General features: G+C 44.2%; 2 protein-coding genes across 3 annotated transcripts in view; one reads left to right on the top strand and one right to left on the bottom strand.

The window, feature by feature from the left end:
* LOC120034862 (protein glass-like) overlaps positions 1-23,738 on the top strand; it is a 467,553-nt gene that overhangs the window by 305,639 nt on the left and 138,176 nt on the right. The window lies entirely within an intron of this gene.
* Positions 1,517-23,738, bottom strand: part of LOC120034817 — a 32,013-nt gene continuing 9,791 nt past the window's right edge. The window contains exons 1-6 of one of the 2 annotated variants that reach the window (XM_038981458.1): positions 16,604-17,094; positions 16,072-16,202; positions 15,695-15,874; positions 5,499-5,648; positions 4,991-5,102; positions 1,517-2,787 (exon numbers count right to left, since the gene is read on the bottom strand). In XM_038981458.1, the coding sequence (XP_038837386.1) occupies positions 1,844-2,787; positions 4,991-5,102; positions 5,499-5,648; positions 15,695-15,874; positions 16,072-16,202; positions 16,604-16,886 (1,800 nt within the window). In that variant the 5' untranslated portion in view covers positions 16,887-17,094 and the 3' untranslated portion in view covers positions 1,517-1,843. Of the gene's footprint in view, positions 2,788-4,990; positions 5,103-5,498; positions 5,649-15,694; positions 15,875-16,071; positions 16,203-16,603; positions 17,095-23,557; positions 23,678-23,738 lie in introns of those variants that run through there. The other variant, XM_038981457.1, reaches the window with a different exon arrangement.

Below are 23,738 nucleotides of genomic sequence, written 5' to 3'. Positions count from 1 at the left end.
GGAAACAGGATGCACCCGAGCTGAATTTCGAGTCTCATAGCAAAGGGTCGAAATACTTATGTAAAATTGTACCGTTTTTTTTATTTTTAATACATTGGCAAAAATGTCTAAAAACCTGTTTTTTCTTTGCCATTATGGGGTATTGTGTGTAGATTGAGGGGAAAATGTATTTAATCCACTTTAGAATGTTGTAACGTAACAAAATGTGGAAAAAGTCAAGGGGACTGCATACTTTCCGAATGCATCGTATGTCAGCTACAGAATGGTCCCGAGATGTCCTCTGTGTAAATCTCAAGCCACACTGCTATGATTTCTCCCCATTGTGGACACTCCTATGTCTGATAAGGCTACTCAGGAAGGAGAAGCTCCTGTAACATACTTTGCACTTGAAGGGCCTCTCCTTGGTGTGAACTGTCTGGTGCTTCTTCACATAGTTCGCCTCAGTAAAGCGCTTCCCACACGTGGGGCAGGCGTATGGCTTGTCTGCATCCGTCTTAACACTCGGCCTCCCACGTTGTGACCCAATGACACCACAGGTGGCAGAAGCAGGAGCCACCACCCTCAGGTGGTTAGTCTTTGAGCTCCTTCCTTGAAATCTAGCCATTGTTTGGGTGTTGTTGGCATTGTGTGCTGTGTTATAGGCTAGGTACGTCTTGTGAACGCCCATCCTGAACCTGTCTGTATTGATGGGGTAACCCTGAAGTAGCTGAGGAAGGCTAGACTCAGGTCCAGGCACAGGCCTTCCATGAACCCAGTCGCAAGGCATTTGACGAGACCCTGAAGAAGAAGACAGACTTCCTGTTTGAATACCCCCAGGGGGTTCACCCACCACTGTCTGTGAAGACTGAAGCCCAGGGTGACCTGCTCTGTTAATCATGGATAATGTGGTGTTTGTATCATATGAACAGGATGGTCTCTCTCTATCAGCTCCATCCCTGCACTGATACTGTGACAAGAAGGGTCTGGGCTGCAGACTGGATCCCTGACTGGAGCCTCTGTCACTCTGATGTCCACCAGGACTGAGGTTGTTCAGTCCCTCTGTCCACTGGTTGTGTTCTATGTGGTGGTGGAGTCTCTGTCCCTCTTGGTTGGGTCCTGGTTCCAACTTGGGAAGGAAGAGCGACGGCTCCTGATCCAGGGTTCTGATCTGGGGCCAGGGTTTGTGACCAGCTGTTTCAGAGGTCCAGTCTCTCCCGCCATCAACACTGGATATCAGCAGGTCCTCATGGACTGCAGACTGTAAACACAAATATACATTTTTATAAACAACTCTGCTGTACACATAAAAACATGACATTATAAAATGTTCTCCACAGTCAAGCCCATCTCTAACACTGATACAAATGTATTATAAAAAATGTCCATATGTGTTGTCTTGTGACTCAAGAATTAAGTATAACGTTTTGGTTTGAATGAGAAGGGAAACTCAGTCCCTGCAATGATACAAAAATAACCAAGTCAGTCATCACAGAGTCAGTTTTGTATTTAACTTCAACAAAGTGGTCATACACTCAACTTTGAAGTACAGTACTTTTATTGCACAAAACGATACATGACCAGTAGAATAACTTTCCTCTTGACTTTTTCTGTAAATCTGGTTTCCTCATTTTGAAAAAATGTATTGTAGAATACTTTGGAAAGGTTCAACATCACACAAAGCTTCACTACTTTATGTCAAGTAAACACGTATCACCAGTATCATCCTATAGGGACAAAGTTTGTCACTCTTCATCAGTGAAGCATTTTTAAAGACACCATCACCATATCATCTACTCTGCCTCATCATACGATACATCCAAACCCAATAGAATTAACTACAAACTAACTAGTACAACATTACATGTCACTGTACACTGGTTGTGTGCATTTTCTGTTGGTGTATCCTGAGGTAGCTCTTCTCTGAAAACCTCTTCCCACAGTGAGTACAGGTGAACGGCCTCTCGCCCGTGTGGACCTTCAGGTGCCTCTTCAGCTGGTGCTGGTGGGAGAACCTCTGCTCACACTGGAGACAGCTGTAGGGTTTCTCCCCTGTATGGACCCTCTGGTGTCTCTTCAGGTGACCAGCCTGGGCGAAGCGCATATCACACTGGGTACAGCTGAATGGTTTCTCCCCTGTGTGCATCCTCTGGTGGATCTCCACCTGTTTGGGGAAACTGAATGCTTTCCCACAGAACAAACACGAGAAGCGCTTCTCTTTGCCACCAGATCTGATGATAGAATTACTACTACTGTCATTTGTCAAAGGGCTTGTGTAGCCATTTAGTGTTGAGGCACTGGCATTGTCTGAGGTCTGATTTAACATTAGGAGAGTGTGAGGAGGAAGAAGGTCAGGGAGTGTCTGTGTTGTCACAGGGTCCATGTTCCAGTTGATAGATCCTATAGAAGGCAAGCTGAAGGCAGCACCTGTTAGGGGGTTAACCTGAGGCGTCATCAGTCTCTCTGAATCACAACTATAGGAGCAGGACGGAGCATCGCTAGTCGAATCTGTGTCAGTTCTCTTCCGCCGCATTTGGAAATCTGTCCGTCCCCGCAGACCAAATCTACGCCTCGCCCTGGTCTCAGCAAGTCTGTTGTCATGGAGACTAAGTTCGGTTGTTGGTTTGTGGTAAACAGTGTTGTTCCCCAGCCCAGAGTTGAAGACGCTGTCCCATCCACTGACCTCCACTATGTCGCCTTTGGTCCTGCCCTGCTCAATGACGTTGTCCCCTGGGCCCTTGGCTGCACCCGTCTGGGTCTGGGAATCCAAGATGGCTTCCCAGTCTCCTCTATTTGCCTCCAGCCAACCACCTGCAGGAAGAGGTTACAAAATAGACTTTACAAACATGGCAGAGAACTCTACATATGGAGTTTTTTGGAGTCAATTACCTGGTCAAGTTCATACATTGTGTATTTCGTATGTAAACATAAATTGTATTGATTTAATTTTATGAATTAAGAAAATAAATAAATAATAATAGCCAGGTGCATCGCTATTCTTGTATTTGTCACATACACATGGTTAGCAGATGTTAATGCGAGTGTAGCGAAATGCTTGTGCTTCTAGTTCCGACAATGCAGTAATAACCAACGAGTAATCTAACCTAACAATTTCACAACAACTACCTTATACACACAAGTGTAAAGGGATGAAGAATATGTACATAAAAATATATGAATGAGTGATGGTACAGAACGGCATAGGCAAGGTGCAGTAGATGGTATAGAGTACAGTATATACATATGAGATGAGTAATGTAGGGTATGTAAACATATAAAAGTGGCATTGTTTAAAGTGGCTAGTGATACATGTATTACATAAAGATGGCAAGATGCAGTAGATGGTATAGAGTACAGTATATACATATGAGATGAGTAATGTAGGGTATGTAAACATTATATAAAGTGGCATTGTTTAAAGTGGCTAGTGAAACATTTTTTACATACATTATTAAAGTGGCTGGAGTTGAGTCAGTATGTTGGCAGCAGCCACTCAATGTTAGTGGTGGCTGTTTAACAGTCTGATGGCCTTGAGATAGACTGAAAAACAGCTTCTCTCGGTCCCTGCTTTGATGCACCTGTACTGACCTACCCTTCTGGATGATAGTGGGGTGAACAGGCAGTGGCTCGGGTGGTTGTTGTCCTTGATGATCTTTATGGGCTTCCTGTGACATCGGGTGGTGTAGGTGTCCTGGAGGGCAGGTAGTTTGCCCCCGGTGATGCGTTGTGCAGACCTCACTACCCTCTGGAGAACCTTACGGTTGTGGGCGGAGCAGTTGCCGTACCAGGCGGGGATACAGCCCGACAGGATGCTCTCGATTGTGCATCTGTAAAAGTTTGTGAGTGCTTTTGGTGACAAGCCAAATTTCTTCAGCCTCCTGAGGTTGAAGAGGCGCTGCTGCGCCTTCTTCACCACGCTGTCTGTGTGGGTGGACCAATTCAGTTTGTCCGTGATGTGTATGCCGATGAACTTACAAATTACTACCCTCTCCACTACTGTCCCGTCGATGTGGATAGGGGGGTGCTCCCTCTGCTGTTTCCTGAAGTCCACGATCATCTCCTTTATTTTGTTGAGGTTGAGTGTGAGGTTATTTTCCTGACACCACACTCCGAGGGCCCTCACCTCCTCCCTGTAGGCCGTCTCGTCGTTGTTGGTAATCAAGCCTACCACTGTAGTGTCGTCTACAAACTTGATGATTGAGTTGGAGGCGTGCATGGCCACGCAGTCGTGGGTGAACAGGGAGTACAGGAGAGGGCTCAGAACGCACCCTTGTGGGGCCCCAGTGTTGAGGATCAGCGGGGTGGAGATGTTGTTACCTACCCTCACCACCTGGGGGCGGCCCGTCAGGAAGTCCAGTACCCAGTTGCACAGGGCGGGTTCGAGACCCAGGGTCTCGAGCTTGATGACGAGTTTGGAGGGTACTATGGTGTTAAATGCTGAGCTGTAGTCGATGAACAGCATTCTCACATAGGTATTCCTTTTGTCCAGATGGTTTTGGGCAGTGTGTGGTTGCGATTGCGTCGTCTGTGGACCTTTTGGGGCGGTAAGCAAATTGGAGTGGGTCTAGGGTGTCAGGTAGGGTGGAGGTGATTTGGTCCTTGACTAGTCTCTCAAAGCACTTCATAATGACGGAAGTGAGTGCTACGGGGCGGTAGTCATTTAGCTCAGTTACCTTTGCTTTCTTGGGAACAGGAACAATAGTGGCCCTCTTGAAGCATGTGGGAACAGCAGACTGGGATAAGGATTGATTGAATATGTCCGTAAACACACCAGCCAGCTGGTCTGCGCATGCTCTGAGGACGCGGCTGAGGATGCCGTCTGGGCCTGCAGCCTTGCGAGGGTTAACACGTTTAAATGTTTTACTCACGTCGGCTGCAGTGAGGGAGAGTCCACAGGTTTTGGTAGCGGGCCGTGTCAGTGGCACTGTATTGTCCTCAAAGCGAGCAAAGAAGTTGTTTAGTCTGTCTGGGAGCAAGACATCCTGTATGTAGGCTATATGTATTTCTCCCTTACCTTGCTCCCCCATCTTTAGTCCACTCAGCAGATCAATGCGCTCTGGTTCATCTTCTATTGTCTCCTCTTTGACCAGCAGCAGATCAGGCTTCCCATCCTCCATGTCTACTGACTGTACGAGATACAGAGTGAGAGGATGTTGGATCAAGAAATCTGATATGAGCACCCTGCTATGGATCATCTTCTGATTGGGCAATGAAGGATTGCTATGAATACTATGCAAACATGTTAGTTGATGTGATACTATGTAGACGTGTTAGTTGATTTGATTACTTGACACTCTTTAAGGGTTTGATAATTCAAGGGCATGGTCCCACACTTAAGATAAAATGTATCAAGACCTGGGCCCGTATTTACAAAGGGTCTCAGAGTAAAAGTGCTGTCTATATAGTCTTTTTCACATGATCTAAAAGGAAAAACTGATCCAAAATCAGCACGCATACTCTGAGAGGCTTTGTGGGTAAGACCCTGACCTAATACCATTCAGACAGTAGTTCAGTGGACTCACCTCAGTGAGACTGTGTGTGGTCCTGTGCTGCTCAGCTGGTTCCTCTGTGGGTTCAGGAGGAGGTGTAGTCTGGTTTTCCTCCTCAGTGTTCCCCAAACCCTCTTCGTACCCCTCCTCCTTCACCAGTAGCACCTCTGGACCATCTTCCTCCTTGAAAACACAGACGATACAGATTACATAGACATACACCTCAGGTACATACACACAGATAAGAAACACACTTTCAACATGGAGTGTTTACCCATCCCCACTATGTTTGAGTCCTATACTGTAGTAACAGAATTACTTAATTGTTGTTAAACCCATCATGGTGGACATTAATATGATGTGGGTAAAAACAAGTCAAAAGTCAGGGTGAGATCAGATGTGATGTATACTAAAGAGAGCCTCAAAAGTCTTCGAATGAAAAATCCCATTTAGTATTTATGAAACAAACAAGTTTTAAATACACCATATGAAAACCACACATACACGTCTCAAATATAAATCTCCATGATCTTGATGATCTGTATACATTATCTCATTAAAGGGTCTTGGGGAAAAAAAATAGGTAGTTGAATGGAAGTAATGAAATAGGCATTTGTGAACATCATATAGCCTACACAGTACAAACATAATATGTAACAGACTTTTTAGGCTTATGCGTGTGTGATATATATGCCTTATATATCACACAATGTCTGGATGCAATATTCTACTCAGGAATATTCAACACTGAAATCTGTTGCCCTTGTGGATCTTTGTCTTTAATGCAGGATTTGATCGATACATCAGAAGCTATCGAGTGGAATGGTTACTTTTTATGTTATACAGTGCCTTGCAAAGTATTCATCCCTCTTGGCGTTTTTCCTATTTTGTTGCATTACAACCTGCAATTTAAATGGATTTTATTTGGATTTCATGTAATGGACATACACAAAATAGTCCAAATTGGTGAAGTGAAAAAAACAACTTGTTTAAAAAAATTCTAAAAAATAACAAACGGAAAAGTGATGCGTGCATATATACCCCCTTTGCTATGAAGCCCCTAAATAAGATCTGGTGCAACCAATTACCTTCAGAAGTCACATAATTAGTTAAATAAAGTCCACCTGTGTGCAATCTAAGTGTCACATGATCTGTCACATGATCTCAGTATATATACACCTGTTCTGAAAGGCCCCAGAGTCTGCAACACCACTAAGCAAGGGGTACCACCAAGCAAGCGGCACCACGAAGACCAAGGAGCTCTCCAAACAGGTCAGGGACAAAGTTGTGGAGACGTACAGATCAGGGTTGGGTTATGAAAAAATATCTGAAACTTTGGACATCCCACGGAGCACCGTTAAATCCATTATTCAAAAATGGAAAGAATATCGAACCACAAAAAACCTGCTAAGAGAGGGCCGCCCACCAAAACACACGGACCAGGCAATGAGGGCATTAATCAGGGAGGCAACAAAGAGACCAAAGATAACCTTGAAGGAGCTGCAAAGCTCCACAGCGGAGATCAGAGTATCTGTCCATAGGACCACTTTAAGCAGTACATTCCACAGAGCTGTGCTTAACGGGAGAGTGGCCAGAAAAAAACCATTGCTTAAAGAAGAAAATAAGCAAACATGTTTGGTGTTCGCCTAAAGGCATCTGGGAGACTCCCAAAACATATAGAAGAAGGTACTCTGGTCAGATGAGACTAAAATGTAGCTTTTTGGCCATCAAGGAAAACCCTATGTCTGGCACAAACCCAACACCTCTCATCACCCTGAGAACCCAATCCCCACAGTGAAGCATGGTGGTGGCAGCATCTTGCTGTGGGGCTGTTTTTCATCAGCAGGGACTGGGAAACTGGTCAGAATTGAAGGAATGATGGATGGCACTAAATACAGGGAAATTCTTGAGGGAAACCTGTTTCAGTCTTCCAGAGATTTGGGACTGGGACGGAGGTTCACCTTCCAGCAGGACAATGACCCTAAGCATACTGTTAAAGCAACACTCGAGTGGTTTAAGGGAAAACATTTAAATGTCTTGGAATGGCCTAGTCAAAGCCCAGACCTCAATCCAATTGAGAATCTGTGGTATGACTTAAAGATTGCTGTACACCAGCGGAACCCATCCAACTTGAAGGAACAAAAGTCCCAGTGGCAAAAGTTCCAGTGGTTAGATGTGCCAAGCTTATAGACATACCCCAAGAAACTTGCAGCTGTAATTGCTGCAAAAGGTGGCTCTACAAAGTATTGACTTTGGGGGGGTGAAAAGTTATGCACGCTAAAGTTCTGTTTTTTTTGTCTTATTTGTTGTTGTTTTTTCACAAAAAATGTTTTGCATCTTCAAAGTGGTAGGCATGTTGTGTAAATTACATGACACAAACCCCCCAAAAATCGAATTTAATTCCAGATTGTAAGACACCAAAATAGGAAAAATGCCAAGGGGGGTGAATACTTTCACAAGCCACGGTAGAGTGGAATGTTTTTTGTTGCTGGTGTATCCCGAGGTAGCTCTTCTCTGAGAAACTCTTCCCGCAGTGTGTAAAGGCTTACAGGCTTTCTCCCGTGTGGACCCTACGGTGCCTCTTCAGGCCACCAAACTGGACAAAGTGCATGTGACACTGGGTACAGCTGAAGAATTTCTCTCCTGTGTGTACCCTCTGGTGGATCTCCACCTTCTGGGGGCAGCTGAAGCCTTTGTTACAGAACATGCAGAGGAACCTCTTCTCTTTACTGTTGCACCCCCTCCCCGCGCCTTGGCCCTTTGAGTTCCATAACTGATCGAAAAGGACGCAGCTGTGTGAATCGGAAGGTGCCATCGACGTGGAAGCTGGGTCCCGATTCCATTACGAGTGTAAAAGGGAGTGGGTCGGGACGTTTAGATTTGTCTCTAAGCTTCCCCTGTAATCTAAGAAATCTCTGCCCTGTGAGTGTCGGTCTCCTAGGTGACTATCAGCATTCCATTTGAGAGGAGCGTCGCCCTCCACTTTCACAGTCACCTCATCTACGACTACAACCTCCCCTTTCTTATCTATGCACCCTTCAGAGTATCCACTACTACTGTACTGGTTGCAGTCCTCTCTAGACAGATCAGTCTGTCTCTAAACCCAAGTATATGTTGCCAGGGTCCATCTCTGTAGCGTAAGAACAAGACAGATCATCACCTCCAGCAGGGAATAAACATGTTGGTCCACCAGCCACTCAGATTTTTTACCAGACAAAATATTTTTAGCCACTAAAGTTACACCAACAAAAAAACAGATGCTTTGTAATGTTTCTAAAATGTTGTATGTATTACTAGTAAGAAGTACGTAATGTGGTACATTGAATAATACAATTTTATGTGACCTGAGTCTTAACCAAAATATCACAGATGAGACATTTTCACCTTCCCCTTTGAGGGCGGGAGGTTACCGTGGTAGCGCCTTTGAGATTGAGTCTGACTAGTAGAAGTGTTGTCTTCTCTTCTCTAGCAGTTGAAACTCAAACATAGAAAAACAACATAGCTTATGAACAAAACAATGTAAATAGCCAAGAAACACAAGGACAAAGTCTCACTTCAGTAGACTTTCGTTTCAAGTAAATTAAACAAACTTTCATGCCAGTGCGCAGCGCTTCTAAAAAAGGTATATTTCACTCAGCTCTTCACGTGCGCACAGCCTCCAGCCAGGCAGTGTTGCAGCGCGAGGTGGAATAGGCTATATAGGATTCGTAGTTCCTTGACTTTGTGCCATTCACAACTTGCAGACTTGTTTACCTGTTGCTGTGCATTTTGTTGCCAAACTTACTTTGCTACCTGAAAACTTTACGGTTTTTACTTTTTAATTACCGTTTATATTTTTTGTTTTTCCCTCACAACTTCAACTTTTTCACTCCGGATGCTTTATCTGGACATGGTTCGTCAGGACCTCCACCATCCGAAGCTAAGTAGTAACATTAACCTGATGCCTTCTAATTGCAGTCGCTGTACTCATAATATACAGGAGAACGAGGCTTTCAGACGCAATCGTTAGGCAAGGGTAATTTCAGTGTAGGAAAGGATGAAACAGCGTCTGTGCCACCAGTAAGTACAGATAGTAGTATAAATCCCCTCGCACAGTCCCCGCAGCCGGACAACTTTCTCATGGCTTCTGGAGGGAAATGCTGTATGAATGTCAACCGGTGTCGCTCATTCAGGCGACAGAAACTTTCAACCGGTTTTCCCCATTAAGCAGCGAGTCTGAGGCCGAGCCTTCTCTTGTCTCTACTCCTCCCGTTATGGGGACTGAGACGCCGAAGCTTCCCACGATTAGCTCTGACAAATTGAAAACCCTAGTCATTGGCGACTCCATTACCCACAGTATTAGACTTAAAACGAATCATCCAGCGATCATACACTGTTTACCAGGGGGCAGGGCTACCGACGTTAAGGCTAATCTGAAGATGCTGCTGGCTAAAGCTAAAACTGGCGAGTGTAGAGAGTATAGAGATATTGTTATCCACGTCAGCACCAACGATGTTAGGATGAAACAGTCAGAGGTCACCTAGCGCAACATAGCTTCAGCGTGTAAATCAGCTAGAAAGATGTGTCGGCAACGAGTAATTGTCTCTGGCCCCCTCCCAGTTAGGGGGAGTGATGAGCTCTACAGCAGTCTCACAGCTCAATCGCTGGTTGAAAACTGTTTTCTGCCCCTCCCAAAAGATACAATTTTTAGATAATTGGCCCTCTTTCTGGGACTCACCCACAAACAGGACCAAGCCTGGCCTGCTGAGGAGTGACGGACTCCATCCTAGCTGGAGGGGTGCTCTCATTATCTACCAACATAGACAGGGCTCTAACTCCTCTAGCTCCACAATGAAATAGGGTGCAGGCCAGGCAGCAGGCTGTTAGCCAGCCTGCCAGCTTAGTGGAGTCTGCCACTAGCACAGTCAGTGTAGTCAGCTCAGCTATCCCCATTGAGACCGTGTCTGTGCCTCGACCTAGGTTGGGCAAAACTAAACATGGCGGTGTTCGCCTTAGCAATCTCACTAGGATAAAGACCTCCTCCATTCCTGCCATTATTGAAAGAGATCGTGATACCTCACATCTCAAAATAGGGCTACTTAATGTTAGATCCCTCACTTCAAAGGCAATTATAGTCAATTAACTAATCACTGATCATAATCTTGATGTGATTGGCCTGACTGAAACATGGCTTAAGCCTGATGAATTTACTGTGTTAAATGAGGCCTCACCTCCTGGTTACACTAGTGACCATATCCCTCGTGCATCCCGCAAAGGCGGAGGTGTTGCTAACATTTACGATAGCAAATTTCAATTTACAAAAAAAAAATACGTTTTCGTCTTTTGAACTTCTAGTCATGAAATCTATGCAGCCTACTCAATCACTTTATATAGCTACTGTTTACAGGCCTCCTGGGCCATATACAGCGTTCCTCACTGAGTTCCCTGAATTCCTATCGGACCTTGTAGGCATAGCAGATAATATTCAAATTTTTGGTGATTTTAATATTCACATGGAAAAGTCCACAGACCCACTCCAAAAGGCTTTTGGAGCCATCATCGACTTAGTGGGTTTTGTCCAACATGTCTCTGGACCTACTCCCTGTCACAGTCATACTCTGTACCTAGTTTTGTCCCATGGAATAAATGTTGTAGATCTTAATGTTTTTCCTCATAATCCTGGACTATCGGACCACCATTATATTACGTTTGCAATCGCAACAAATAATCTGCTCAGACCCCAACCAAGGAGCATCAAAAGGCGTGCTATAAATTCTCAGACAACACAAAGATTCCTTGATGTCCTTCCAGACTCCCTCTGCCTACCCAAGGACGTCAGAGGACAAAAATCAGTTAACCACCTAACTGAGGAACTCAATTTAACCTTGCGCAATACCCTAGATGCAGTTGCACCCCTAAAAACAAAAAACATTTGTCATAAGAAACTAGCCCTGGTATACAGAAAATACCCGAGCTCTGAAGCAAGCTTCCAGAAAATTGGAACGGAAATGGCGCCACACCAAACTGGAAGTCTTCCGACTAGCTTGGAAAGACAGTACCGTGCAGTATCGAAGAGCCCTCACTGCTGCTCGATCCTATTTTTTTAACCTAATTGAGGAAAATAAGAACAATCTGAAATTTCTTTTTGATACTGTCGCAAAGCTAACTAAAAAGCAGCATTCCCCAAGTGACGATGGCTTTCACTTCAGCAGTAATAAATTCATGAACTTCTTTGAGGAAAAGATCATGATCATTAGAAAGCAAATTACGGACTCCTCTTTAAATCTGCGTATTCCTCCAAAGCTCAGTTGTCCTGAGTCTGCACAACAAAGTATTTTAGTACTATATCTCTTGACACAATGATGAAAATAATCATGGCCTCAACCTTCAAGCTGCATACTGGACCCTTCCAACTAAACTACTGAAAGAGCTGCTTCCTGTGCTCGGCCCTCCTATGTTGAACATAATAAACGGCTCTCTATCCACCGGATGTGTACCAAACTCACTAAAAGTGGCAGTAATAAAGCCTCTTGAAAAAGCCAAACCTTGACCCAGAAAATATAAAAAACTAATCGGCCTATATCGATTCTTCCATTCCTCTCAAATTTTAGAAAAAGCTGTTGCGCAGCAACGCACTGCCTTCCTGAAGACAAACAATGTATACGAAATGCTTCAGTCTGGTTTTAGAACCCATCATAGCACTGAGACTGCACTTGTGAAGGTGGTAAATTACCTTTTAATGGCGTCAGACCAAGGCTCTGCATCTGTCCTCGTGCTCCTAGACCTTAGTGCTGCCTATGATACCATCGATCACCACATTCTTTTGGAGAGATTGGAAACCCAAATTGGTCTACACGGACAAGTTCTGGCCTGGTTTAGATGTTATCTGTCGGAAAGATATCAGTTTGTCTCTGTGAATGGTTTGTCCTCTGACAAATCAACTGTACATTTCGGTGTTCCTCAAGGTTCCGTTTTGGGACCACTATTGTTTTCACTATATATTTTACCTCTTGGGGATGTCATTCGAAAACATCATGTTAACTTTCACTGCTATGCGGATGACACACAGCTGTACATTTCAATGAAACATGGTGAAGCACCAAAATTGCCCTTGCTAGAAGCCTGTGTTTCAGACATAAGGAAGTGGATGGCTGCAAACTTTCTACTTTTAAACTCGGACAAAACAGAGATGCTTGTTCTAGGTCGCAAGAAACAAAGATATCTTCTGTTGAATCTGACAATTAATCTTGATGGTTGTACAGTCGTCTCAAATAAAACTGAAGGACCTTGGCGTTACTCTGGACCCTGATCTCTCTTTTGACGAACATATCAAGACTGTTTCAAGGACAGCTTTTTTCCATCTACGTAACATCGCAAAAATCAGAAACTTTCTGTCCAAAAATGATGCAGAAAAATGTATCCATGCTCTTGTTACTTCTAGGTTAGATTACTGCAATGCTCTACTTTCCGGCTACCCGGATAAAGCACTACATAAACTTCAGTTAGTGCTAAATCCGGCTGCTAGAATCCTGACTAGAACCAACAGATTTGATCATATTACTCCAGTGCTAGCCTCCCTACACTGGCTTCCTGTTAAGGCAAGGGCTGATTTCAAGGTTTTACTGCTAACCTACAAAGCATTACATGGGCTTGCTCCTACCTATCTTTCCGATTTGGTCCTGCCGTACATACCTACACGTACGCTACGGTCACAAGACGCAGGCCTCCTAATTGTCCCTTTAATTTCTAAGCAAACAGTTGGAGGCAGGGCTTTCTCCTATAGAGCTCCATTTTTATGGAATGGTCTGCCTACCAATGTGAGAGACGCAGACTCGGTCTCAACCTTTAAGTCTTTACTGAAGACTTATCTCTTCAGTGGGTCATATGATTGAGTGTAGTCTGGCCCACTGGTGCTCTTTCATGCCGTCCCTAGGAGGGGTGCGTCACTTGAGTGGGTTGAGTCACTGACGTGATCTTCCTGTCTGGGTTGGCGCCCCCCCTTGGGTTGTGTCGTGGCGGAGATCTTTGTGGGCTATACTCGGCTTTGTCTCAGGATGGTAAGTTGGTGGTTGAAGATATCCCTCTAGTGGTGTGGGGGCTGTGCTTTGGCAAAGTGGGTGGGGTTATATCCTTCCTGTTTGGCCCTGTCCGGGGGTATCGTCGGATGGGGCCACAGTGTCTCCTGACCCCTCCTGTCTCAGCCTCCAGTATTTATGCTGCAGTAGTTTGTGTCGGGGGGCTACGGTCAGTTTGTTATAGCTGGAGTACTTCTGTCTTATCCGGTGTCCTGTGTGAATTTAAGTATGCTCTCTCTAATTCTCTCTTTCTCTCGGAGGAGGACCTGAGCCCTAGGACCATGCCTCAGGACTACCTGGCATGATGACTCCTTGCTGTCCCCAGTCCACCTGGCTGTGCTGCTGCTCCAGTTTCAACTGTTCTGCCTGCGGCTATGGAACCCTGACCTGTTCACCGGACGTGCTACCTGTCCCAGACCTGCTGTTTTCAACTCTCTAGAGGCTGCAGGAGCGGTAGAGATACTCTTAATGATCGGCTATGAAAAGCCAACTGACATTTACTCCTGAGGTGCTGACTTGCTGCACCCTCGACAACTACTGTGATTATTATTATTTGAACATGCTGTTAATTTATGAACATTTGAACATCTTGGCCATGTTCTGTTATAATCTCCACCCGGCACAGCCAGAAGAGGACTGGCCACCCCTCATAGCCTGGTTCCTCTCTAGGTTTCTTCCTAGGTTTTGGCCTTTCTAGGGAGTTTTTCCTAGCCACCGTGCTTCTACACCTGCATTGCTTGCTGTTTGGGGTTTTAGGCTGGGTTCCTGTACAGCACTTTGAGATATCAGCTGATGTAAGAAGAGCTATATAAATAAATTTGATTTGATTAATTTACCAGCTATGAAACAAAGCGTCAGAAATACTTTGAAAACAACTACTGCAGCATTTATTTTACTATAAATGTGATCGAACTTCACTATTTGTATTCACAAATGCGAGTGAAAAGCTCGCACTGTGGAGCCCTGACCACCCACCAACGTGGCTGGTGAAATAGACATCTTACCCACCAATGCCAAAATCTACCCGCATTTGGCAGGTGACGGGTGTTAATTTTAAGCCCTGACCACCAGTATCTAACATGTCACCTTGAACTGTCCTCTGGCGAAATACCGGTAAATACTCTTGAGCCGTGAGCAGTAGGTAGAGGTCTTCACGTATCCACCTTTACCCGGGACCCAAGCAGGTTCGGATCAAGAATTCTAAATAATGTCACGGGTCTTGGGTATATGTAATTTTAACTGACTTATCCAGAATGGGCCTGGCAGATCTGAACACGACTGCTGCAGTAGAGAGAGAAAAATGTGATCATTTATGATGCTGCTCTTGCTTTTCATGAGTGGAGCGTGTAGCTGGTTGTTGTTGGCCAATCATAAGTCATCAAGGCGGATGTAGGCTACAGTCGTAGGGCCTCGCTACGTGTGACAAAAGTTAGGAGATATCTAATCAATGGAAGATGGAATTAAAATAACGGAACTAAATGTTAAAGGACAAGGATAGGCTACAACGACCAAGAGCCAACAGGTAGGCTGCTACTTAATATTCTGAATGGAGTTATTTGTACCTGTAGGATGAGAAAGCACGCACTGCCGCCTCAATTAGCCTAGCTCGCTAACTAGCTTCTTCCAGTTTGATGCAGTCATGACAGATACTACATAATCATATTTACTGATAAATAACCTAGCTATGGCAGCTATTAGTCTACTATAGCGCGAGTTGGCTTGGTTGGTTGGTTGCTGTCTCATCTCTTCCTCCACTTGTCACTCGCTCACAGTACGGCCCCTCCCCCACCTGCTAGAGTGGCACCTCTCTCATCCCTCCTCTCCTGCTTTATCAGCTCCGGTTAATAAAGTAGCTTAAAACAAAAGGGGTCTGGATTTGACCAAGTCTATACGTAACGGGTCTAGTTGTCCTCAGGTCCGTTCAAAACGGGTCTCCATATTTTTTTCATGTATTTTTGAATATCGCGGCAGGGTGGTAATGCCCCAGTTCCATTTTGGAACAGGTACATTTTTGGGGACCTGTGAAGACCTCTAGCAGTGGGGCAGCCCAGTGGCAACAGACCCAGTCTTTCTGGTTCTGATCTGTGGTCAGATCCTGTGTGTAAGAGCCTGTGTGTTACAGTTAAAGTCTCTGTGTCTCTCTGACTTGAGGACGGCATTCAGCATTCCACTGACCTCCGTGATGCTGCGTCGGGGCCTGGCCTGGGGCGCGACGGCGGCGGGGAGGTCCTCCGTGGCTACAGGGGGCACCACTCCAGCCGCTGCTCCAGTCTGGATGTCTCTGTTGTGTCTTGGGTCCTTTCCTTCAGTTCTTTCCTGCTTGACCCCAGGACCTGCAGCCTCTGCATCTCCAGACTGACACAAGAAGAGAGGAGGTTATTACCGGTACATGAGATGAATTAGATAATGTCGTAGGGAAGTCTCACAAGCTCCCCTGTGGCAGATAAATGAAGATGTACATGTAAGCAAATTAATAGCTGAGGGTATCCTTTCTAAAAATAAAACAGGCCACATTTGATCTACTGTTGTTAATGTTACGTTATGACACTAACCTCTATCACAATAACATGCTGTGTTGAGGTTCCAATCCCCTCATCAACAGTGATTGGTTGGTCATCTCTCCATGTATTGTGTCCCGCTGGCTTCACAAAGCTCCTGTGGCCTCCAGTGAGATGTCCTTCACCTGAGAGTGATTGGGGGAAAAGTGGTGGTTAAATTAGTTACTGTCAATGCGCAAGGCTATATTGTACACTATTGACACTGTCTACAATTGGCAAGGATGGAAGGTAACACTTCTCATCACTTCTTGATATACTATTTATTGATTGATTAATTGATATGCATCACATTATTTTAATTGAGTATGACAATAGGAAAGTCAGTAAATCAAGGATCTGGTTAGAAAATGAGTGTCTTTGTGAAATAATAATGTTGACCTGCCTGGTAAAATAAATGTTTTTACAAGATAGCCAAGTAATTAGGGGAAGTATGGCATACTATCCAAAAACTGAACAAGACCCAATTCTGGGTAACACATTTAAACACATGCGCAGAGGGGAGCCCCGCAGCCTCTGCAAAATGTACCTCTTGCCATTCCTCTGTATCTGTCAAGTATCTTGACACTATTGGGACGACTGGCGAGGACGCGCTCTCTAATTGTCCTATCTGCGCGGTCCCGTGCCACCTTTAGTTCCAATAGTTGTAGTTTCCTCCGCAATCCCCTGTTTTCTTTCTGGCTTTGCGAAATTTCCAAACGAAGCACTGCATAGTCGTCGTCTACGAGTTTACAGATCTCTGTCACTGCTGCATTCGCTAACACCTCCATGATGGAGGCTATTTGAGTGTGAAAAACCATACAGTTAGCCATTGTTAGCTAACAGCTAGATAGCGTTACCTATTAGATAACTATCAACCAAGTCCTGTCTCCAACACGAATTAAAGAATATCTGAGGTAAGTATGTGATGTTGTGCAGTTAAATTATTCATATTTTGAGTTCCAGTGTGTTAATAAGCGTCTAAATAACAACAATAAAAACGATAACGTGGAAATTGTTCTTAGTCACTGTTCACTTCCGTTCACAGTGACGCGCAGTTCGCGAACGTTTCGTTCTTCTTCTATGGTATTATGGCTGTCCGCAAACAATCGTTAGAGGTGCATGCCGCTTCTTACTGTACGGGTGGTAAACTATGCAAGTATAAAATAAATCCATTGTAGGAAAGGGGGGGGGGGACGACGACATCATCCACAAAAAAAAACCATTCCATTTCAAGTCACATCGCCACACAGATATTCACAGGCTCAGGGGGATGTGAGGAGGGACCATCCTTTGACAGAGGCCCAACTCGGCGGAAAATCTGTCTCCCTCCAGCAGGTGGCGTTTTTTCGTTTCACCCACCAAGCAAGGAGTTTTAATATGGAGGCAATGAGGGTGTCGAATTTGGTCAACAAAAATTGTAAATTGGCTTATTTGCTACATTAGGTTTATTTGATCAAATAGATTTTTTGTAATGCTAACGTTAAGTGTACTGATATAAGTAGGACACGTGACATCCCGGCAACTTTGAGAAAAAGCACTTTATTTCAGAGTTGTCTCGAAATTTCTTTGCATATTCATGGCATGAGGCTAATAGCATCTCTCTCCATATAATACAGGCGGTTGACGTCAACAACCCTCATCGAATATTCAAAAAAGTATTACAATAATGATGTATCCGCAAATACAAAAAGGATAGACGGGAGCTTGACAGCCCGCCATGCCACTTTGAACAACGACTCCCATTGTTAGGGCGGAGAGACATGTATCTTGTCAGTATATCCATATTCTTTCCGTAGCTGAGCACTGGCGGCTCAGTTTCTCTACTGCAAGAGCTCCTGCACCTTATATAATATTAGTTCATAAGTATTGTGGAGCTCATGCACCTAAATATAAACAATTCCGGCACCCAAAATGAGTTTAGGCACATTTCTGTCCAAGTCAAGCACTGTTTGACAGGATTTGTGCTGTGCAGTTTAAGACCATTGCAATAAATGCTACAAGTCTGCCTTTTTAACATGCAATATATCAGGATACCTCGGTTGCCGGGGAACATTCACTGGTGTAGGCTCTACTAATATTGCTCCTTCGACTCTTCTCACCGCCTCCAGGTAGGACACACACTGGACAGACCTTACTCTTGCCACCTGTCTCCTTCACTCTTAATAGGGCAATCCTGGAATTCAGGCCATGTTCGCCACCACAATTGCAGCGTCTAACCTCCGCTGGCATTCAATACTCTTCCCTTTTGCATTCATGGCACTGACGGGGTTTGTGCATTTAGGCTTTTACAGGGTATCTCATATAGTTAACCTTTACATAAGGGAGGGACTCTTCATCAAAGAACAAAAGTGTGGATGAAATTAATTTCTTCACTCATTCTACCATACGGTTCAGTCAAAGTGCACCAACCACTCCACCGACTTCCTCAGGTATTACATCTGCACATACTTTGCGTCACCCCAGAGATAACCCCCTTGATAGGCCCTCTGCTTTGAAGATATATACACAAAACATTCCACTCATATCTTCTTGAGGCCCAAATTGTGCTGCTTCTGCTCCACGGACACACAAAACATCTAAATAAGTCCACTTCTTGTGACCCTCACTGACGCTACTTCACCCAACGCAAACATTACATTTATCGGGATTTCAAAAGGATCTCCCAGGTTCCATTGGTCCAAAACCCTCAGACTAAAAATGAGTCTAGGAGTTTCCAATTTTCCACCTCAACTTTACTTCTCGTTCCTTTCTTTTTCTCCACTGTAACCCATTCATTATCCCTCTCCATGCTCTCTTCCCCCACAGTTTCAAACAATACATTGGTTTCCGCCATCTTTCTTCCTCCATCTCTAATACGGTAAACGGTTCGTTCTTTTTGAACAACTCTTTTTACTGACTCATGATTCATTTTTGATGACTAACCAGGTTTCCATATAACATTTTTATGCGAGTAAAGTACATGTCGGATAAAAAAAAACTCATGACAGGCTTGATGGAAACAGAACACTTTTCAAATGTCAATGAAACAAGGTACAGCATTGTAGGTACATGCTGCCACCTACTGTATTGGCTATGTATCCGCCTACTATTCTTTAGTATGAATTCATTACATTTTGTGAAAAAATTGCCCTACATACTAACCCTACACCCATTAAAAACTCATTATTCCACCACTTTGGCCCTATCTGATCCTACACCAGGCCTGTAGCCTGGGAGGACAATACACTATCGTTGAAAACACCTTGTAACTCTTCTGCAGTAAAACCTTGTACACCCAAGTACTTCTCTGCAGCTGCCACCACATCTATCCTCTGTGATTTCAGTTCCATTCCAGTGTTACAGTTGACAAACATGGGCATGAACACCAAAGAAACGAATCTAGGAATCTCCCTCCTTTACACTGCTGCCACATGACCTTAAGCTTGACACCTAAAACACCGTAATGGGTTCGGGACAAAAGCTCTCCCGGGATAACTGATACATTGTCTTTATCTGGTAAAGACTCTACATCAAAACTCAGTAGTACAGACAGTGTCTTCTGTTTCTCCACCGGGTCTGCATCGCACCAAACGTTGGGCGCCACAGTTACACACAGTTACACCAGTTATCACTCCTTTCAACAACACTTCACATAACTATAATATGTCAGCTAAAGAATGGTTCCCCAGATTGTATACATCTCAAGCTACACTACTACGATTTCTCCACGTTGTGGATACTCCTGTGTCTGATAAGGTTAGTCAGGAAGGAGAAGCTCTTGTAACACAGCTTACACTTGAAGGGCCTCTCCTTAGTGTGAAATTGGGCCTATTAGAGAGGCTATAATAAGTATTTTACACATCCGAAAGGGAGCGTGGTTTATAATGTACAGTAGAATTTAAAAGAGTAACAGAAAGCTGATATTTTGCTTTTAAGTAGATATTAGACAAGTTTTTAGAATTAGTAGAAAGAGGAGGAAGGGAAGCACTACTAAGGTACACTATAGTATATTTTGGTAGATAGAAGGTGCTCTTTGGTAAAAGGGGTAAATTGGTCATCAAAAAGAAAGGAGGACCAAGGCACTCTTCATATGAAGAGTGCCTTGGTCCTCCTTTCTTTTTGAAGTTTTTTGAATTATTTGTTGGCAGTGCAGCATATTTAGGTTCGGGAAGAAGTAAATGCAAACCTATTTAATTCAAAATATCTGTTTACAGGTCCACAACAATTTGCAAGTTTTTCTCTTTCAGAAACTTTAAATACAGCAAATGACACTGTAAATGTTTAAAATATTTTGCCAACACCTCCAGAGACATTTGATCAAGTTCACCATTGCTATTTCCTTTATAAAACGGCCTTGGCCTAATTCCAATACTTAAAGTATACAGCAAATAAGAGCATTATTGTCACCATAAAAGGTCAATGATGGGCGTTTTTCAGGCAGAGTTTTAATGTTTGTTCACGTGCACTCAGTTTCAAGACGGGTCTGATTTATAACGGGAAACATGCATATGTTCATAAATCTCTTTTTGTACGTGTGCTGTCTTTTCAGAAATGCGACACACAGATATTTAGTGGGAAATGTACCCAACAATTACAAATGAGGCCCTTGATACGGGGCCAAGGTTTGTGACCAGCTGCTTCAGAGCTCCAGATATAATTAAGTCAGTCAGCACAGAGTTACTTTTGTATTTAATTTCAACAATATCGTCATACACTCACAACTTGAAGTTTAGTACTTTTATTGCAGAAAACGATACATTTGATAAGTACAGTCGTGGCCAAAAGTTTTGAGAATGAAACAATTATTAATTTTCACAGTTTGCTGCTTCAGTATCTTTAGATATTTTTGTCAGATGTTACTATGGAATACTGAAGTATAATTACAAGCATTTCATAAGTGTCAAAGGCTTTTATTGACAATTACATGAAATTGATGCAAAGAGTCAATATTTGCAGTGTTGACCCTTCTTTTTCAAGACCTCTGCAATCCGCCCTGGCATGCTGTCAATTAACTTCTGGGCCACATCCTGACTGATGGCAGCCCATTCTTGCATAATCAATGCTTGGAGTTTGTCAGAATTTGTGGATTTTTGTTTGTCCACCCGCCTCTTGAGGATTGTTCACACGTTCTCAATGGGATTAAGTTCTGGGGAGTTTCCTGGCCATGGACCCAAAATATTGATGTTTTGTTCCCCGAGCCACTTAATTATCACTTTTGCCTTATGGCAAGGTGCTCCATCATGCTGGAAAAGGCCTTTTTCGTCACAACTGTTCCTGGACAACAATCGAACTGCTCTCCTTGAAGTTCTTGATGATGTGATAAATGGTTGATTTAGGTGAAATCTTACTGGCAGCAATATCCTTGCCCATGAAGCCCTTTTTGTGCAAAGCAATGATGATGGCACGTGTTTCCTTCCAGGTAACCATGGTTGACAGAGGAAGAACAATGATTCCAAGCACCACCCTCCTTTTGAACCTTCCAGTCTGTTATTCGAACTCAATCAGCATGACAGAGTGATTTCCAACCTTGTCCTCGTCAACACTCACACCTGTGTTAACGAGAGAATCACTGACATGTCAGCTGGTCCTTTTGTGGCAGGGCTGAAATGCAGTGGAAATGTTTTTTTTAGGATTCAGTTCCTTTGCATGGCAAAGAGGGACTTTGCAATTAATCTGATCACTCTTCATAACATTCTGGAGCATATGCAAATTGCCATCATACAAAATGAGGCAGCAGACTTTGTGAAAATTAATATTTGTGTCATTCTCAAAACTTTTGGCCACGACTGTAGAATAACTTTGCTAACTATGGTAACACTTTACCTTCAAACTAACTAGTGTGCTAAATTACTAAATTGTAAATATAAATGTACTACATATCACTATGCGTATTCTGAGGTACCTCCTCTCTGAGAACCTCTTCCCCTTGTGGACCTCCAGGTGCATGTTCAGCTGGTGGGAGAACCTCTTCTCACACTGGGGCAGCTGTAGGATTCCTACCCTGTGTGGACTCTCTGGTGCCTCTTCAGGCTGGAGGAGTGGGAGAAACTAGCCCGGCACAGGTGGCAGCCGAATGGTTTCTCCCCTGTGTGGACCCTCTGGTGCCTCTTCAGGTTGGACGAATCTGAGAAACTGGCTTGGCACAGGTGGCAGCCGAATGGCTTCTCCCCCGTGTGCATCCTCTGGTGGATCTCTACTTGTTTGGGGAAACTGAAGGCTTTCCCACAGAACGAACACTGGAAGCGCTTCTCTTTGCCACCGGATCTGATTATAGCGTTACTACTACTGTCATTTGTCAATGGGCTTGTGTAGCTATTTAGTGTTGAGGCACTGGCATTGTCTGAGGTCTGGTTTAACATTAGGAGAGTGTGAGGAGGATTAAGGCCAGGGAGTGTCTGTGTTGTCGCAGGGTCAATGTTCCAGTTGATAGATCCTATAGAAGGCAGGCTGAAGGCAGCACCTGTTAGGGGGTTAACCTGAGGTGCCATCAGTCTCTCTGAATCACAACTATAGGAGCAGGACGGAGCATCGCTAGCCGAGTCTGTTCTCAGACAGACACCTCCTCGTCCCCGCAGACCAAATCTACACCTTGCCCTGGTCTCAGCTAGTCTGTTGTCATGGAGACTAAGTTCGGTTGTTGTTTTGTGTTCTGTTGTCTGTTTCTGGTTGTGGTTAATAGTGTTGTTCCCCAGCCCAGAGTTGAGGACGCTGTCCCATCCACTGACTTCCACTATGTCGCCTCTGGTCCTGACCTGCTCAGTGGTGATGTCCCTTGGGCCCTTGGTTGCACCTGTTGGGGTCTGGGAAGCCAAGCTGGCTGCCCAGTCTCCTCTGTTAGCCTCCAACCAACCACCTGCAGGAAGAGGTTAGAAAACAGACTTTACAAACATGGCTTTTTTTTGTTGTCAATAACTTGGTCAAGTTTGTACATTATAATTTGTGTTCTACTGATTTCATTTTATGAATGAAGAGAAAAACAATTGCCAGGTGCATCACTATTCCCATTGAAGATCTATTACTGTATGTAGGCTATATGTATTTCTCTCTTACCTTGCTCCCCCATCTTTAGTCCACTCAGCAAGTTAATGCTCTCTGGTTCGTCCTCAATTGTCTCCTCTTTGACCAGCAGCAGATCAAGATTCCCATCCTCCATGTCTACTGACTGTAAGATATGTTGAGGGACTGCTATGAGTACTAGGCAAACATGTTAGTTGATTTGATACTAGGCAAACGTGTTAATTGATTTGATTTCTTGACACTCTTTAATGGTTTGATAATTCAAAGGCATGGTCCCACACTTACGACAAAATTCATCAAGACCTGGGCCCGTATCTACAAAGAGTCTCAGAGTAAGAGTGCTGTTATTCATTATGATCTAAAAGGCTAAACTGATCTAAGATCAGCACTCCTACTCCGAGAAGCTATGTGGATACAGGCCCTGACCTAATACCATTCAGACAGTAGTTCACAGTGGGCTCACCTCAGTGAGACTGTGTGTGGTCCTGTGCTGCTCAGCTGGTTCCTCTGTGGGTTCAGGAGGAGGTGTAGTCTGGTTGTCCTCCATGACCATGGTCCCCTCAGGGTTCCCCAGACCCTCCTCACATCCCTCCTCCTTCACCAGCAGCACCTCTGGACCCTCATCCTGGAAGAGACAGGATGATACAGATTACACAGACAAACACTTGGGACGGCAGGTAGCCTAG

The sequence above is a fragment of the Salvelinus namaycush genome, chromosome 42 (assembly GCF_016432855.1).
Source record: "Salvelinus namaycush isolate Seneca chromosome 42, SaNama_1.0, whole genome shotgun sequence".
Taxonomy (NCBI): Eukaryota; Metazoa; Chordata; class Actinopteri; order Salmoniformes; family Salmonidae; genus Salvelinus; species Salvelinus namaycush.
The sequence above is the reverse complement of the archived record's forward strand: the minus strand, read 5'-3'. Positions and strand labels throughout refer to the sequence as shown.